This window comes from Fundulus heteroclitus, unplaced genomic scaffold (assembly GCF_011125445.2).
Source record: "Fundulus heteroclitus isolate FHET01 unplaced genomic scaffold, MU-UCD_Fhet_4.1 scaffold_70, whole genome shotgun sequence".
NCBI classification, from domain to species: Eukaryota; Metazoa; Chordata; class Actinopteri; order Cyprinodontiformes; family Fundulidae; genus Fundulus; species Fundulus heteroclitus.
Genome location: NW_023397143.1, coordinates 30,816 through 49,711, shown reverse-complemented (window position 1 = coordinate 49,711; position 18,896 = coordinate 30,816). Strand labels below are relative to the sequence as shown.

Genomic DNA, 18,896 nt, shown 5'->3' with positions numbered 1-18,896 from the left:
GCATCTTACATTTGGAAACGTGAAAATATTATTTAGAAGATTAAATCACTTTAACATCTGGTTGGAAAATGATATTGTGCTCGTCCAACACATTTTAAATGATTACAGACTTCTTATGTCACATGGCAAATTTCTGTCCAAATTTAAAACTCCTGTAACACCTGAAGAGTAACCTGTGTTTTTTAAACTTTACCAAACACTAGGTTACAGCTCTTTAAAGAAACAAAACGTAATATTTCAATTAGTGACCAGATAAGAAGTACCATACAGACAGGTGAAGTGAAAGTCACCAAAAAGGTTATGTTCTAAAATTATCAGGATTGCTATACCTCGGGGGCGGTCCTTTTGGTCTTCTATGTTTGGAGAAGACAAGCACTGCACCCTGAACATCCTCAGAATTTTCGGATTAATAATGGAACAATGATAAGAGATTTTACATTAAAGGGATGCTTTTTGTTGCCTAACAAAACTCCTGCACGTTCGTCCTGCAATTGATGGGTTGCCAGGTCTATTCAAAACTATTTAAAAACGCTATACAAGAACAAGCTATTTACCATTTAGCAGTAATTTATATTACCATTAGTCATTTACTTCATTAAAATGTATTTTTGTGCAGCAAAGTTGGTGACCAATTTTGTTGTATACTTTGCATACAGTGACGATAAAGACACATTTTTTTTATCTATTAATAGCTGATATGCTTTCAGCTATAAAATTTCTCACCTTGGCTTGGTTTAGGAGAGTCTAGTTCAGGGGTGCGACCCAGGGGAGTTTGTGGCGAAGCTACAAAAAATTCCCTACATAATTTTTTAAACTTTTTATAATTTATTTGTAGCTAACCATATTTTGGTGTTAGAAGGAAGGAGTTTGAGCTATTTTTTAAAAGAGGAATTAACAAAAAAAACAATACACAAAAACGTCTGTTTCTCTGTGTGTAAAGTTAGCAGAGACATACTCCAAAAGATGTGACAAAGAGGCAAAAGAGTTGGTTTGGGACTTGGAGGAATGCTGTACATCTGCTCCTGTTACATATTTTACATGCTGGTTAGTCTTATTTCGTAATTCTACAGTTCTTTGTAGCTATTCGGTGTCACTTCAAAGACATCTTGTGTCGTGTGTTCCTTGTTTCTGTCTCATGTTGGTGGGGCAGCGTCTCTGCTGAGTTATATTTGGGAATTATTGATTCTCATGCAGTCTCTGATGAAATGTACATCTTCATGACATTTATATACCACAAAGTGCTCACATCTGTAGCAATTTATGAGCGAGAATAACAACTGGAGTATCATGTTGGGAAATAGTAAGCCTTGCCAAAGACATTGCAACATTTCTAGTGAGGGAACTGGGCATAAATCCCACTTTCCAGCAGCTGAATGACATCTTCAAGGTGGGACGTGAGTGGTTTCTGGTTTCTTATTTTATCTGTTCTATTTGTTACAGGTTCTTAGCTCCCCGGTTCAACTGTCCTCCCCACATCTTTGACCCCTTGAGCCTTTAGGATTGTTGCTGGGAACTCATTGTTGCTCATCCCTGAGTGGTGCACCTAAAAAAGGTCACCGCATTGTTTGCAGTGATTTGGAAATATTTCTGTACTTTTAATTTCTTTTGTATAAAGCAACATTTTATTTTCATTCTGACATATTATTCAGCACATAATCAGTGCTTTCCTGTTTTAAAGGGGCAGGGAAGCTGTAATGGTGAGATGGAACGTTTGTTGTGAGCCATTGCTACAGGTTGGTTTATACAGCCAATCTTCCCTTTTCCTCAAATGCCCACATAGTCCGAATACCCTTAAAGGAGCAATAAGCAAAATTTCATTATTTTAGATAAAATATAACAAAAAAAAATAGTGACGTGAAGAGCTAAAGGTAATATTTCAGATAGGTTTGCATCACACCGTATCTCTCTGTGTTTTCCAGTCTCAAGTTTACAAAGCTGGGCTGGCCATGCGTGCATGTACGTGAATGTGTGTGTAATTATATGAAGCGCAGTGTAAGAGCAACATGGCAGAGAGCACCCCCAGCAGTTTAAAATGTTCTCTTGCTAATAGCATTATAAAGTTATGAGTTACTTCTTCACTTGAAATATTCCTCCAAAAGATGAGGCTGTTTTACTGTGTTTTTATCTTTTACAAATATGCACATAGGAGATCAGGGGTGAGAAGGAAAAGGAGGGTTGCAGTTGCAGTGAAGGTAGAGAGAAGCATGGCTTGTCACACATCTTGTTTTGGACTATAGGCAGTGCTCAGGCAGGGGCGTTGTAAAGGGGGGAAGTTAGGACAATTCCAAGGGCCCCTGACAGTCATGGGCCCCCCAAAAAATTTATCCAACTCTATTCACAACTTTTCACTCCTCTCCAACATTCCTCTTTCCGGTTAAACAACTCTCTTCCACCCACAATGACTCATGTGATACGATTAGTCACGAAGGATACACCAGACGGATACTCGTGGAAAGGAAGGACACGTTTGTGGGCCGCATGACGGATTTTTCTAAGTATTTGTGAATTCGGACAGGCCTCGTCACCGTGCTGTGACGTAAGAATTGAAAGGAATTGAAGGATACGGCTGAATTCGGACGCACTGATAGACATTATATACTATGCTATAAAATGTCTATGATCGGGATGTTAAAGGCTGCGTTTCCTCTCATCATTGCTCTCCCCTGTTTCTATTATTTTTCAGGTGAGTACATGGTAAGAAAAAAATACAACACCAAAACAATGCTATAAGGTCTTCACTTACAATTGTATCAACAGGTGATGTGATTGATTTCTGTATTGGTTTCAGCTAGTATTGCCTGGGAAGTCTCGTGGGGTTTAGTGGGTAAAACATCGCAAAACTAGTTTTATATTTTTACACACACACACACACACACACACACACACACACACACACACACACACACACACACACACACACACACACACACACACACATACACACACACACACACACACACTGCATGCATTACAACCTGAAAAGCACACCCATCCGACTGACAAAGTAAGTGATATTTTTAGTTTCTGGGTTTGTGAAGCTTAATATGTTTTTGATTGATTAAAAAAAAAGAAGAAGAAAGAAAAACATACTGTGTTGGACTCACTGAGCTATATTATACACTGAATTGCTAATTGCCCGCTGTTAGAACGAGTCGCTTTGAAGCCACCGGCCGCCATAATGGTACTCCCTATTTTTCCTCCAGTAACTGGGGAATATGTGCGCTACAGCATCGAATAACGAGGATTTTCTCATGTTCAGGGGGGGGGCTTAAAACTTTAAAAATGTCAAATGCCATATACTTTTATGTTATGTTCTAAAACTATCAAGTAATGAGAAAGTCATGTGCTGAAATATTTCGCATTTTATTTATTTAAATATATATATATATATATATATATATATATAAAACATTTATAAATATATAAATAATAATATACAAAAACATATATTTACATATTTGTATACACACACACACACATATATATATATATATATATATATATATATATATATATATATATATATATATATATATATATATATACACATATATATATTTAATATGAATAACATGTAAAATATTTCAGCACATAATTTCCTAGTAGTTGATAGTGTTAGTACATTCACTGACTGTAGAATTACCTGTGAAACGTTTTCCCACAGCCAGAAAACTGCTTGTTGTTGCAACCAAATGCTATGGGATTCTGTGAGAGTAGGGAGTAGCAAGATGGCGGCCAGTGACTTCAGTTTTTCGGCAAAATCAGCACTCCAGTGTATTATATAGCTCAGTGGTTGGACTACAGAAAATGAACACTAGTCGAGGCTGACACATTTCGAATGCAACAGCGCCCCCTGCAGTCACAGGTAGTAAACACAACTGGGTGACTGCGCGCGGACTATGACGTGCACGCGTAAACAGTTAAAGTGGGTGGTCCGTGAGCAGAGCTGTGGTTAAAATCTACTGCTTGTCGGTATTTACTCTTTATATCTTCCTGTCGGGCTCCAGGTGGACAACACTGTCATCAGAACAGGTGAGACGAAGCTCAGGCGCTCCTCCGGTCACGTTTACTCTTTGACTTTAGAGTTCTCTTCAGGCTGGGCCGCTTTTCTCCGCGCAGGGTGTGCCCACACGTCAACGCCAAGTTAAACCGTTGTCTTCTTCCTCGTATGCCTTCTGTAACGAGTTGACTTTACTGTTTCATAGGTTCGCAAAAACATTAATTCATTACATTGTTGCAGCTTTTAGGAATATGCGTAAACTCCAGTCCAGTCAAAACTTTATTGTTCAGTTCCGCTTTCTTCGTACTGTTGCTCATTTCCCAGTATATTCGCTGTCTTAAAAGTCTTGATAATCCGGTTTCTGATTGCTTGCCAAGGAACGAAGTCATTAATAGCGGTTAGTGCGTTAGGTGGAAACACAAAGTGAATTAAGAATCTTTTCTTGCTGTCTTTCCTTTCAGTTTAGGACGTCCACGTTTGCATGAGTTTTGAATACAGAATGATACAATGTCACGCACATACAGTCTGAAGCTTCCATGCAACATCATCAGAATTTGTGTTCCGGCTGCAGAATAAACTTTATCATAGTTTGCAGTTGCAACATACTGAGTTAAAAAAAAAAAAAAAAAAAAAAAAAAAAAAAAAAAAAAACAGAGCAAAAACACATCAGTGGGGCTATTTTCTCAATCCAGACAATAGTGTTTGATCAAGTGTCTCCCAGCATTATGCGAGTTTTTTTTTCGTATTACAAGCCTGGAATCTACTTAATAATTTCTAAAATCAAAGTTTACGCTCACCAGACGGATTAATCTACTGGGCTACGGGTTGTTTTCATATCAAGTTTCAATATATTGGCTCTTTGCCAGTAGATGGGAATGAATCTCCATCACCTATTTTTCCTGGTGGAGTAATTACAGGTGTGTCCAAACAAACAAACACTTTATGGGATTAGCTTGTGCAACACCAGTACTGAAATTGGACACAGGAGAGCTCACGAGCTAATGAGTGTGATGGAAACTCTCACTTCGATAATAAAGCAGATACATTATTTATTAAAGGTTAATGAGGGATGCTTTCAAACTTGACAGCATCTTATTCTGGGGAGTGTTTCTTCTTGCATTGTTATAACCCAGTCCTTGTGGGTTGAGCTGCTTAGTGGTATTTTTTTTTTCCCTTTCAGCTCTCCAGACCTTCAGATCAGAACTACACCCTCATTCAACAATGGCCGCAGTAAGTGTGTAACTGTTTTACCAAAGTAGTCTAATCATCAATAATATTTGTACATATTATGCAAGACCAGTAAGATCAGCGATTCACTGAACCTAAAGTTATTTGAAATAAGCTAATATATTGACAGCTAGTAGAATGATAAGTGTGTCTCTGTGTTTTAAACAGACATCAGCTTAAATTTGTGGCAATTGGTGTGATTTATGTTAATAATAGGAACTTATCCTAAAGTTAAGCATAAGTGACATCCCTTTTACCATAATACTAATTTCATGAATAAAAGAGTAACTACTACGTATAACTTTTTAATTAAATTGTTCCATCTGGACGGTTTTCCTTTTTTCATGATTATATTAAAGATAGGCAGCAAGCTGTACAGTTATATCTCCACAATTCCTTACAGAAAATCCTAAATCTGTAATAAAAAAAATATTTAATTTACAGGGTGCACTGGAAATCTAAAAGTGGCATTATTTTTATTGAAAATATTATGCTAGAGACCAACTGTCTTAAACTAGAAATAATGTCTGTTAGAGATGCACAAAGCAATCAGCATCTTTCCATTTTCCCTGACCAGCTGATTGGTCATCGGCAGGTTAAAGACAAAATACACAATAGTTTTTTTCCTATTCATATAGTGTATCTTTCTGAGATCTCCACCCAATTTTGGTCTAAAATGCATTAAACAACACCACATACGTTGGTGGACTTTCCTTGAGTAAAAAAACAGAACAAATTAAGGTTAGAGACACGGACTCGGATGCATAAATGCTGACAGTCATGTAAATGCTTCTCTTTTTTTGGTGTAGCAACCTCTTTTGAAGAGCCTGCACCACTTTTTTCTGTTTTAGGTTGTTAGAAACAGATCAGAAATGGTAAAAAAAAAAGAAAGAAAGAAATGCAATCAGACCAAAGAAAAAAAAACCATGCATCTAATTGAAAGTATATGTGATATACGAAACTAAACACAAACGTATTTTAGAATTTCTATAAAAGGCAAGTTTGCATGTAGATGAACTTTAAGCTCTTTGTTCACTTTAATTAGTTTTCATTGATAAGCGGTTGTAAATGTGTAATTTATGAGCAGACCCGTGGAACTGTGACCGCAGCAGCTGGTTTTGATGCCGAAGCCGATGCCCAGAAGCTGAGAGGAGCCATGAAGGGAGCTGGTGAGTGGCCCACAGCGACACTTTCATTCACAAACCACCATTTGCTAAAGTTATGTCTGGCAGAAGGAGATCTTCATGGAAAGAAGAAAAAAAAATCTGTTCCTCCCAAGCTCTAGAGGAAAGTCTGAAGCATCATTTTAGTGTTGCTGAGCGCTTGTTTTGTCATCACAGCTGTAGACTTTTAGACTTTCAACATTGTAGGTCCCACACTTCCGATATGAAGACGAAATAAACCCGGACTTTGCTGGTCATGCAGACTGCAATACTAAACTAACCTCATTGCTCTGAAATGACGTGGGTAGGTCTGCGTTACAAACATTCACACAGACCTTTTCTCGACATTGTCAGATGTCTAAAAAGGAATGTTGATGCTGTTTACGGGGCTAATCTGACTCTCCTGACTCCGGGTTTGCGGCCCTTTTCTAACAGAAGGTTTCTATACCAACGCTAACAAAGAGTTGTGTGTCAGGATTATCCACAAGGCCACTGGAGGGATCTCCTTTTTTCAGTTTTAAAAAGTTGAGTTTGCTGTCAAAAAGTGTTTGTCTCCTTACAGATTTATTCTGTTTGTTGTTTCTTCTTTTCTTGGTCAACACATTAAGTTTTCACATCAAACAAATGTCATTATTGGACTCAGAAAACAAGAGTAAATACAAAATGCATCTAGAGTGCATATGATGATTTTATTTATTAAGAACTAAAAAGATATTCCAACCAACCTCACCTGATGGGGAAAATATAATTTCGTCATAAAAGGTTGAAAGAGGACCCAAGCGCAGAGCTTAATGATGCGAGAATTGAATGAAATAATATTGAACTTACAGATTGTAGTAGCATGGTAACAGAATATAACAGCCACAGAGAAACAGTGAGGCTGGAGCCGTGGCTCCACGGAGGAAAGCAGATGAAACCTGCGGAGAGTGAAGAGTCCAGGGAGTTTAAATACAGGGGAAGGTGAGGAGAAAAGCGAGGCAGAGCACAGCTGAAAATAATCAGATGAGAAATAAGCAACAGCTGTAGAACAATGAGGGCAGAACGCTGAGGGAGAATAATTGACAGGGGCAAACAGGGAGGAACACCGGGAATAGAATGTAACAGAATATAATACATAATGATCATTGAAAAACTAAGAACAGATTCACTAACTAATCCACAAATTATTAACTAAAATGGCAGCGCTAGATAATTTAAACAATCGCTTACGGATAATTAATTAAACATAGCATTATCCAGGAAACTAAAGAACCACTAAAAATTCATACAGAGTAGAAAACAGAACACCTGGAAATTGTGACTATTTGGCCCCTTGTTAAATCATTACTTTGGTTTAGTTTCTCCACCCACAGGCCTGATTACTCTCAGACCCGTATAATCAAGAAATGGCTGAAATAGAATCTGACTGACATGAAGTAGGCAGAAACTATCTCTAAAAGAAACACATCTTGCACATATCTGAGCAAATTCAAGATCAGTTAGTCAGTCACGGAAAATCCTTCAGTCTAGGATTACAAAGTAATTTCTCAGGCTTTTCAGTGAACCACAGTGAGAGCCTCAAATACAGAGAAAACATGGAACCTGTCGCGAACCTTTCCAGAAGATCCCGACCTACCAAAATGACCCCAAATGCACATCAGTGACTTATCCAGATGGCCACAAAAGAACCAAAAAGTACATCTGAAGCACTAGAGGCCTCAGTTAGGCTCAGTGTCCGTGATTTATCCCTAGACAAGAGAGCCAGCAAAAACACCATCCATGGTAAACCACTGCTAATAAAGGATAACAAAAATTGCCAACAACCTTCTTGATCATCCCCGATATCTTTGGGAAACATTTGTGGGAACTGACAACACAGAAGTAGATCTTTTTTGAAAGTGTGAATCTCATTACCTGTGGTGTAAAACTAACAGCATTACAGGAAAAGTATAATCAGACAGTAAAGCACGGTCGTGATGTGATTATTGATGAAACCATGAGTTCTGCTCTGAGAAAATCCTGAAAGAGAATATCCGTCCGTAAGTTTGACCTCAAGCTTATTTGCTCGAGGTATGTAGCAGGACGATGATCCAAAGCGCACCAGCATTTCCGCCTCTGATTGGCTCAGAAATACTAAGTGAAGGTTTTGGAGCGGTCTAGTCAAATTGTGGATTTAAGATTGGCTTGAGACACTGTGTTGTAACGTCAAACATGCCTTTCATGCTCAAAACCCCTCTAATGTGGCTGAATCAACACTATTCTGAAAAGGAGAGTTGGCCAAAATCTTTCCACTGTCAATTATTGTAAAAGCTTGATGGAACAAAGAATTATTAGATTTAGGGGGTAAATTACTTTTCCGCATAGGGCCAGGTAGATTTTGGTTGCTTTTTTTCTTTAATGAATGAGGTCCTCATAAAAATCAGCGTTTTGTTTTTTGTCTTTTAAGAAAATTGTTTGATGTTAAATATATAGTGTAAAAAAAAAAAAACCCAGAAGAAATCTGAAAGGGTCTGTTCACTGTTGATTGTCTCCTGATGTGCCTTTTAGGGACGGACGAGGCGGCTATCATCGACGTCCTGGCGCACCGTACGGTCGCTCAGAGGCAGCGCATCAAGGAGACCTACAAACAAACTGTGGGGAAGGTGAGAACAAACATAATGTTCGTCTGAGTGGAAGCAGAATTACTAGCTTAAACAAACATTTTGTTAAGATGATGAAGAAGCGACTGTTTTACAACTTTAAAATGGTGAACAGGACCCAAATAAGCCCTACTGCAAACACTGGATGTGTTATCACTATTGTTCCAGTGTGTGCTCTTATCATGCGTTCCGTGTTGGTGTGGTGCAGGAATAGATAAAGTCCAAGTTAACCATTCACCAGAAAGCAGAAATTAAATGGAAAGGACCATCTGTAAACACAGCCAGAGACAGAAGGAGCCCTGTAGCCGGCTGGAAAGGGGAACGCTCCCTCCTGTCATAAATCATGCCCTCTAACCAAATGAGGAATGCCGCTATCTGTCTGCTTCTTCGTTTCATGAATAAAGAGGATCAATATATTAACTGAAGGGGAAGTTTTGAGATTGACATAATGAGATAAAAATTATCTCTCCTCAAAATGTCCAGTTGGAGGTTATATATATATAAAAAAAAAGTGTTCAGAGAATTCATTGAGGGAACTGCAGGAAGAGCAAATACTGAGAGCAAGCAGAAAGAGTGAGTCACGTCGGCGACACCCACATGTGGTCAGTTGTGTTAACCAGCTACTCTGTTCACAAAATGTTTCCACAAACCACACCCTCTAGTGGGGAACCCATCGTGTCACGGCCTCCAGAACACATTTAGCTTTCATTAAGGGTCATAATCGTCATGGATTTATGAGAGAACCAAAAAAAATATCTTGATATTCATCCCTTTGTTCGTCCCATCAGGAGCTGGCTGATGATCTGTCCTCAGAGCTGAGTGGGAACTTCAGGAGTGTCGTTCTGGGTCTGCTGATGTTGCCGCCCGTCTATGATGCCTACGAGCTGAGAAATGCAATGAAGGTCAGATTCTCTCACCTACATAGCTCTAGATGGTGGTTCCCAACCCTGGTCCTCGAGTACCCCTGTCCTGCATGTTTTAGACGCGTCTCTGTTCCAGCTCACCTAATTCAAATGATTGCAAGGCATCAAGTGCAGCAGAAGCCTCATATGATGGACCATAATCTCTCAGCAGGGGGCGACAGCATGCACAGCTCTCGAAAGAAAGCTTATTTGTTCTGGATTTGATGCTTCTGAAGCCTTTACCTGACGAGAGAGGGGTGGGATCAGTGGAGATGTGGACGATTTAAGGACATTTATTTGTAGGATAATTGGGTTTATGTTTTACTAGATATTATAGATTTTAGTTTTTGTCTAAACTTCGTTTGTCCAAATGCTAACAACAAAATAGCCCTTTGCACCATTGTTAATTGATGTGATTGCTTCCTGGTTTGTAGAAAGAAAGAGGGGTGATAAAGTCCATCAAGGCAAATGTTTTGTATTAAAATGTTTACCTAAAAACAGTCAGGAAAAGGTAGAACCTGTGGAAGATATAAACGCTGATCTCTGTCATTCCTGAATTAGATTTTTAGTCATTAGATGGCAGCTTACTGCTTAAACCCTCATCATTGTATTACATTTGCTGTATTTAGCAGATGAGCTTTTGACTCCAGGTTCTGTCATTTCTTAAATAAGTGATGTTCATCATTTATAAAAAAAATTATATGACCTTTTATAAACCAAATTGATCTAGCGAATCGCATAGTGAATAAAAATTGTAGAGATATGCTTTAGGCTTATTTCAACTGATTTAACTAATTGTATAGTAATTTTCTGCTTCACAGGGGGCTGGAACAGAAGAGGCTTGCCTTATTGATATTCTGGCTTCAAGAACCAACGATGAAATAAACACCATCAATGCAGTCTATAAGAAAGGTAACTGGTCGACTTCCATGAACCGACGTTCTTACATTAACTTACCGTATATGTCTGCATTCGCTGTTTCCTGTGGCCCGGGTATGACATACGATATTGCACAGCGACGACTAAAGGCCCATTATTAGAAACCAGTGGAAGGAGTAAATTATTCATGATATGAGTTGTTCTCAGTCTGGGAGTGCATTGTTTTCGACGTTGTTTTTCTGTATTTGATGTTTTTTTAAACTGACACAAGCTAGTGTCTGTCTGATCACATGGAGCTAAATATGACATGTTTTAATGGCCGTCTTAAAATAAGACTAAACCACAGATATGTGTTAATTTTTCATGATGTGTTGTATTTTTCCCTGTAGAATATGGGAACACCCTGGAGGAAGATGTGTCTGGGGACACTTCTGGGATGTTTAAAAGGGTTTTGGTCTCTTTGCTCACGGTAAGCAAACATCAGTTCCCAACCATTCCCCACTATTACTTCTTTTATCTGTGGTGTTGGCAAACACTCTTCACAATTACTGCAAACCCAGTTAAAGATGTGTCAAAAGGCCTTAAAATAAATGCTTGTTATGGAGACTTGGAGACACTGAGGGGCCAATTTTGTTATTCTGCGGTCAACAATAACCCGTGTGTGGTCAAAGGATAACCTTTGGTCCTTGAGTCGACTATTTTTTCACAGTTCCAGTTTAAACATTTCAAATTGTGACACCAACCAAAAATATAGGCATATCTACGCAAGTAACTATTTCCTTACACTATTTATTTTCTGTTGGGCATCGGTACACATCTTTTTGTATTGAATTGTAATGAATTGAAGGCTTTTCGCCATAAAGAAATGAAGCACATTAAAACAGTAGTTGCTGTTGTAAGCACAACTGCTTTATAATACATAACCTCAGCCAACCATTAACCATGGGAGACAGAAAAGTTGTTGCTGTTGACATTCTCATAAAAAAAAAAAAAAAAACAGGAACTTTGACATTGTATGTAAACTCATGACCACATCTGTATCTTTCCCATTCTGAATAATAGCTCAGAGGAATGGGCCTGAAAAAGATTTCTGATGATCATATTTATATCCCAGGTAAACAACAAGCTATGGAAAAAGTTTTCTTTTTTTCATGGGGTGAAAACTATTAGTTTTAACACTGAATTAATGTACTGAAATAAAAATTCAAAGTTGTCTTTGTGAGCTAATCTTACTGAAACAAAAGAATGATTTATTTCCAAGCTTTCCGTGCGGTTTTCCCCAGACGTGCCAGCAATTATCAGAGGAGCTAAAACTAGTAGAAAAAACTATATGTATAGAATAGATACAACATATGTTACATTATTAGCATTAAAAAATCACTTTAGTCACTGCCTATTTCACACACAAAGTAGCTAATGGCATTTTAAAGCATTTGTTTAGGGGTGCCAAATGCATTTGGTTGTGTAAACCACACAGCAAATCTGCTAGTTTGGATCAACCTGATAAAATCCTGTCTCACTTCATATAAGAACATCAACCTTGTTTTATTCTTGTTTGTCTGATATTTGTTGAGAAAAAAGTTACAATAGAAACAAACTAGGTTTTTAACAGAGAAGATTTGTTGTGGCCTTTAAAAAAACATTCTTTAGTTGTGTTTATTTTGCTTATTTTTTTTTTTTTTTTTTTTTGATTACAGGCTGGACGAGACGAAAGCAACAAAGTGGATGACGCCCTGGCTGTTCAAGATGCAAAGGTTAATGAGTCCACCTTCAGATTAAATTAACCTCTCAGGATAATGATTAATATATCTATCAAATATTCATTTTATGTTTTATTTCTTGGTTTGTAGGACATCTATGAGGCTGGAGAGGCTCGTTGGGGCACTGATGAGGTGAAATTCCTCACAGTGCTGTGTGTTAGGAACAGAAACCATCTGCTGAAAGGTATTCCTGCCAAAATGGGACCAGCAGTTTTTTTTTATTTTATTATTATCATATAAACAAAGCCGTCCTTAGAAGTATAGTTATAGCTTGGGAAGGTTTTACTGACCCCTTGTGGCAAGTGTTTGAGCAAATGTTCAGTCTAATAATTTCACATATTTAAGAAATGAGTGTATAAACAGCTCATAATGATCAGCTTCCCATTATGCAAATCCTCATCATATTGTTTCATGCTGCAGTGTTTGAAGAGTATAAAAAGATTTCTGGGAGAGACATCGAGGATAGCATCAAGAGGGAGATGTCGGGCACCTTGGAGGACGTCTTTCTTGCCATAGGTCAGCTTCTTCTCCAGCCTGTTCGATCAAACTGGTATATTTTTGAGTTAGATATAGATAAGTCTTACCTTCTCTTCCACTCCTCAGGGGGATTGCGTGAAAAAAAAAATCATCTCCCAAATCCACTCTGGTCTTATTTCTTTCTGCTGAGCCCTTCCTCTTCCTCTTCTTCTTCTCGTAAACTTCTTCTCGTTTGCTTCTTGTGACTCTCAGTCATGTTCAAAGTTTACGTTGAGAAAAGTGTAGCTACAATTTCACAACATGTTTCTTACTTGTAGTTTTGGTTTACCATGTTTGTGTGATAAACACTTAAATTACCTTGTATTTTTATTTATTTTTCTCGCTTTGCAGTGAAATGCATGAAGAACAAGCAAGCATTCTTTGCTGAACGACTATACAAGTCAATGAAGGTAATTATACAGCACCTTGCAGAAGTGTTTATATTGCTTACACTGTCACATTCTCTCATGCTACAGATACAAGCTATAATTTATTCTAATGTGGTTTTATATGATCGAGTAACACTAAGTATTGCAAAACTGAAAAGTAGAAAAAATGTAAAACATTGTTTTCAGTTTTTCTTTTAATCAATTAAAAATATAGTGAAACCGAGTATAAAAGATAGCTTTTATAGCTAAGTATAGTCAATGTGTGTTTAATTTAATCACAGGATAAATATAGCTGTTCTGAAGACCTCAGATGTTTGTAAGAGAACATTAATGAACAAACAGCATTGTGAAGGGCAAACAACAAAGCACAGAGGTTAGTTATAAAGTTGTGGAAAACCTTAAAGCCGAAAGTGGAACATCTCAAGAGCACTGAAAAGTAAAAGCGTATGTCACAACTGTAAACCTACTAAGACATGCCCACTTCAACCCAAAAGCTGGGTAAGGAAGTGCATTAATTTAAGAAGCAACCAAGAGACCTTTGGTAACTCTGGAGGAGATGCAGAGATCCACAGGTGGGAGAGTCTTTCAATAGGAGTCATGTACTTTAAAAGTTTTTATTAAAGAAATGCTAGAAAAAATTTATAGGTAAAAGAAAGCACAGCAAAAAGGTCTGTTTACAGTTTTCTATGACTCGTTTAGGGACACTGTAAAGATATGACAGGAGGGGTTCTGTTCAGATGAGACCAAAATGTAACTTTTTGGGCTAAATCATTACACTATATCTGGTGAAAAGCTATTATCGCAGTGAAAACACCATCTCCACATCACGCTGTGAGGTTGCTTTTCAGCAGCAGAGTCAGGAAAACTGGTTCAGAGCTGATTAGAAGAATGAAGGAGCTAAATACATGAAAATCCTGAAAGAAAACTTGTTGTTAATGGCTGCAAAGACCTAGGGATGGGGCAGAGGTTCACCTTCCTGACAACCACCGTAAACATACAACCAGGGCTCCAATGGGATGTTTTAGATAGAAGCATGTTCAGTTGTTAGAAATGTCCAGATGTAAATCCATTTGACAAGCTCCAGTAAGATTTAAAAGTTTAGGTTCACAGTTGCTCTCCATCCATATTCGACCCAGGAGGGCTGGATACAAATGCATGCTACAATTAAATAGAAATTAAGTCGCAAAAATAAAATAAAAATGTCACAAAATTGATTGATTTGGGTTTTTATTATTTCCTTCTGATGTAAATTGTGCTTGCATATCTTTTAGCATTCACAACTGCCCTCAGCCCCTGACATAAATAGTCTACAATCATGAGTCATGAATACAACTGAGATCCTGTTTTCTGTCTTTCTCATCAAGGGGCTGGGCACCACAGACAGCGTCCTCATCAGAATAATGGTCTCCAGGGCTGAAATTGACATGGTCGACATTAAGGCGCAGTTCCTGAAGATGTATGGGAAGACTCTATACTCCTTCATCAAGGTGAGGGGGCGTGAACATTCTGTAGTCAGCACAAGCTTTACAATACATCAGCCATGATCTAATAATGATAATTGCAATTTTAGCTTTATGTGATGCTAGCCTCTGGATGATTTATTGATCATTTTTTACCACACGAGCAAAGTCTTTTTTTTTCTCTCCACAAGGCTTCTATCTGTATAAAAGGAGCATAAAGAAGAAGAATTGGTAGTCACTTGTAAATCCTCACAGATCTTTCTCTCACCCTGTAGGGAGATACCTCAGGCGACTATCGTAAAATCCTGCTGGAGCTTTGCGGAGGTGAATAGGAACAACCTCAGAGGAACATCCAGCCCTGTTTCTTCAGACCACATCATGTTTTTTTATGTTGTCTTCTTCTCTGCCTTTCTCATTTTGCTAATTAACACGGTGCCTTGTTTCACTGTTTCTGATACCAATTAAACCAAAGACCAGTGAACTTTTACACCTCTGTCTCTTTTGTAATTTATCACATCTTGGGAGGTAATTAATGGTATTAGAGAAACACAGATGCCTCCTAAACCTTTCAAACATATAAAAGTTGAATGCTTAATGACTCTCACTCTTCTTCTGTCCAGTCAGTAAAGCCCATTTGCTTAATTGGTCACAGCGGTCTTCCTTTGTTAAGTCAGCTCTGTTTCATTGGACTTAATTACATTAACAGATATGTGGAAGGCAATAAAATATACTCTAGTCAAGAGGATGTGGTAAAGATGTGTTGCCGAAAGAAAAAGTTACAGCTCAATTTAATGCAGTGCTTATACTCAAGGAGACCACTAGGAGGAACCAAACTAACTCTTATAAATGTTTTGCTGCACAGAGCAGGAGAGTCTGATGGTCTGACTTGTACTGAACCCTTTCTATATAGTACATTTATATATATTTTTTTAACAATTCATCAGTTCTCTTTACATTTTTGGCACATCATGACTTTTTTCAAGCCAGCTTTTAGTCTGTACAGAAAAACATCCACCTATTCACGCTCTGCTCTGGAAAAACTATGGATCTGATGAGGGGGAAAAAAATCATCAGATCTGCTGTTCACGATATCAGACGTCTAAAGAGCTGCCTTCATTCATGTCTCACTTGATTTGGCGGGACTCCCAGAAACGCTGCACGATTATCTCAGTGATGAACAGTTACTGTGCAATTGTTCTGCCATTTAGTGTAGCAATCTTCTTCGTGCTGTGCTAATAGTATTTTCAAACAGCATTTGCCTAAACTGTCATGCAGTTGTAATTGTACCCCCTAAAGGTATGCTATTATAACAGATTTAATTTGTATTTTGGGGAAAATATCTCTTTCAAGCAGAAGTATATTAGTGCAGCCCGGGGCCAAACCATGATTGTATAAGGCCGTGACCAGAACATGATATGTGGGTCCACTTCCAGTTACATCGCATCGGCTACCAAAGCACCACTAACACCTCTTTTTTTTAACAATTTTCTCTATTTGTTCTGCTTAACACAGTCACTATCACATAAAAGACCAGGTTTGTTGAGTGCAACATTTTGAAAACACACTCTAACACATGAAAATCCCAATATAAAAAAAGGTTGTGACAAAATTAAAAGAAGTTGCTTTTGCAAAGCATGAACCAAAGCACTACCACTTTGCTTGTGCCAGTTGCCTCCGAGAAATTATAAAGCAAATGAAAAACAAGATTGCTGCATCGGTTCACATTTTCAATGCCATTTCGTCTATTTCATTTTTCTCTTGGGGACAGTTCAAACTTGCAGGACATCTACTTGCAGAGAGTGCACATGTGATGGAAGCCATAAAGCGCTGTCTTTACTCTGATAATCAAGCAACCCAAAGAAAAGATAAAAGATTGGACCCATACAATGGATAAAAGAGCATGTGAATGATGCAAGAAGGGCACAAAAACCACAAGAGGAAAAGGCTTTTTTAATTCAAGGATTCACAGTTAAGTTCAGATGGACAAACTGAGTTTATAGCAGATCAAATAGATGCAGTTGCACAGCGTGTTCCAGGTGAACCAAGGACAGGATGTTATTATGAATAAGCTGCAGAGGAGAGTAAGCTCTCACTAAGGCAGATTTCCTTTATTGAAAAACCAGACAGAACTGTTTGGCATATATTCAGAATGCAATCAGCAGCAAACTGAAGGGAGCAGGGGATGTATGACCAACGCAAGTGGCCATTCGCCAATACAAAATATAGGCCATAAAACACATTTTTGAAGACCCCACCCCCCCACAGTAATTATACCTTTGTCCCTGTCAGAACTTGAGGTGTAATAAAAACGAAAAGTAGGCTATAACAAATTTAATCAAGGGAAAATTGCACAAAATGAGCAATCTTGGGAGAACAATTACATTTAAATTGATCTACTGGCTGAAACACAATTTCATACGACCGTTTTAAGGTAATATGTGTGAAGAGTGTATGATAATATGAGTTTTGTGTTTTTATGACCCAATACTTCTAAATTAAATCTAGAGGCCACATGACTTTCCGCTCCTCGCCCAAAAATGGAATAATCAAAGACAGATTCAGGAGCTCCAAGAGTTCTCCTTTACTTTTGAAAATAAGGAAGTTTTTGTTATTGAGGTAGACACACATTGGGATTTGTTCACTAAAATTACTTTTGCTTACGCTGTGGATTTCTTTCAGAAAGAAAGTCTCCTCGTCCTTGTCTTTCTCCTATGTAAAAACAATATGCATATACATACATACATACATACAATATTTACAATCTTTTTTTCTATTTTAATTTTTTGTATATTTACACATAAGGTTTGAGTCAGAGCAAATTGTAACCAAAGTCAAATTCTGTGCAAAAACGTGGCACATAATGCTGATTCTGCAGCAGGGATGTTGACTAATTTAGTAAACAAGCTAAATAAAAATAGCTTACTGTGATTAGGGAAGCTGGTAAGACTTCTAACTATGTGTTATGTTAGAAGCATAAAACAAAATAAATGTTTTTCTAAAATCTGACTATTTGAAATTGTGTAATCTTTCCACAAGAGCTTTCGATACCATTCCTTAAAATGGTCCTGCGTCATTGTGGTTTGCAAAAAACATTTATTTAAATGTTTGCAGAAACATTCATTATTTTTGTACTTCAAATTTGTTCGTACAATCAGACTCAAAATTAGTTATACCCCTTGAAGATTTGGATAAGCAGTACTCATTTCTTTTGACATGTGTGTTTCTTTTTAAGTAATGTTGCAGTTTTTGAGTGGCTCAGCCACAGTTATGACCTGAAACCGACGGAGACACTTTGAAGGGAGCTAAAGGTTAGGTTGACGGAGGCCTTCTGACCTTAAAGACTTAAAGTTCATGAAAATGGTCAACAACACCAGTGGAGACATGCAGGAGTTTTTGGAGTGTCTTTCAGTTAGAGAAGGCATTTTATTGCTGTAATGCTAATAATATTGCTATTTAATAAATGCATTTTCAACATGCCATTATTGTTGAATTTTTTTTTGCTTCCAGACAGGAACATTGCTGTGTTATCTTTTGCGAGATGGCTACGTAATATCCAGTCAGAAGCAAATTTACTTGGTTAAATTAAAGTAATTTTAAATCTAAAGCTGCCAGATTGCAGGTAATTTTGAGCCTTTAACTGGATACACCTTGACTATACTCTGGCTCTAACAAGACTCTTTCCTGTGACCAATTTTGTTTAAACTTTATATTCATGATTTACCATTTGTCTGCAAAAATGTTAATGCACAAATGTATTCAAGCAAGGGTTAGGGTTAGCTAAGCTGCCACTCCCAACCAAAGGAACCTTATCGCAGTTCCTTCCTTTCCTGGAGCCATGAGACTTTATGACCATCTCTGCTTCCAACAAGCTCAACAAAAGCAAACATCGCTGTTTTTTGTACAGCTTACTTTAATCTTTGCAAATAGTCTGTTGTTTTTTTGCACAAATATACATGCATGTTTTGTACATTTAAAAAAATCA

At 37.7% G+C, this 18,896-nt stretch overlaps 1 protein-coding gene across 1 annotated transcript; it reads left to right on the top strand.

Moving 5' to 3' along the window:
- Nucleotides 1-3,892: 3,892 nt before the first annotated feature.
- Nucleotides 3,893-15,401, top strand: anxa4 (annexin A4). The gene is made up of 13 exons (XM_012876391.3): nucleotides 3,893-4,032; nucleotides 5,181-5,230; nucleotides 6,315-6,396; nucleotides 8,917-9,011; nucleotides 9,797-9,910; nucleotides 10,732-10,822; nucleotides 11,179-11,258; nucleotides 12,487-12,543; nucleotides 12,640-12,733; nucleotides 12,970-13,065; nucleotides 13,417-13,475; nucleotides 14,819-14,941; nucleotides 15,190-15,401. The coding sequence occupies exons 2-13, from the start codon at nucleotides 5,222-5,224 to the stop codon at nucleotides 15,244-15,246; spliced, it is 957 nt and encodes a 318-aa protein (XP_012731845.2). The 5' UTR covers nucleotides 3,893-4,032; nucleotides 5,181-5,221; the 3' UTR covers nucleotides 15,247-15,401.
- Nucleotides 15,402-18,896: the final 3,495 nt, after the last annotated feature.

Bases quoted from the DNA above. Each gene is read 5' to 3' on its own strand.
- anxa4 (XM_012876391.3), top strand. The intron at 12,544-12,639 runs GTTAATGAGTCC...CTTGGTTTGTAG, and splicing joins TGGCTGTTCAAGATGCAAAG to GACATCTATGAGGCTGGAGA. The intron at 12,734-12,969 runs GTATTCCTGCCA...TTCATGCTGCAG, and splicing joins CAGAAACCATCTGCTGAAAG to TGTTTGAAGAGTATAAAAAG.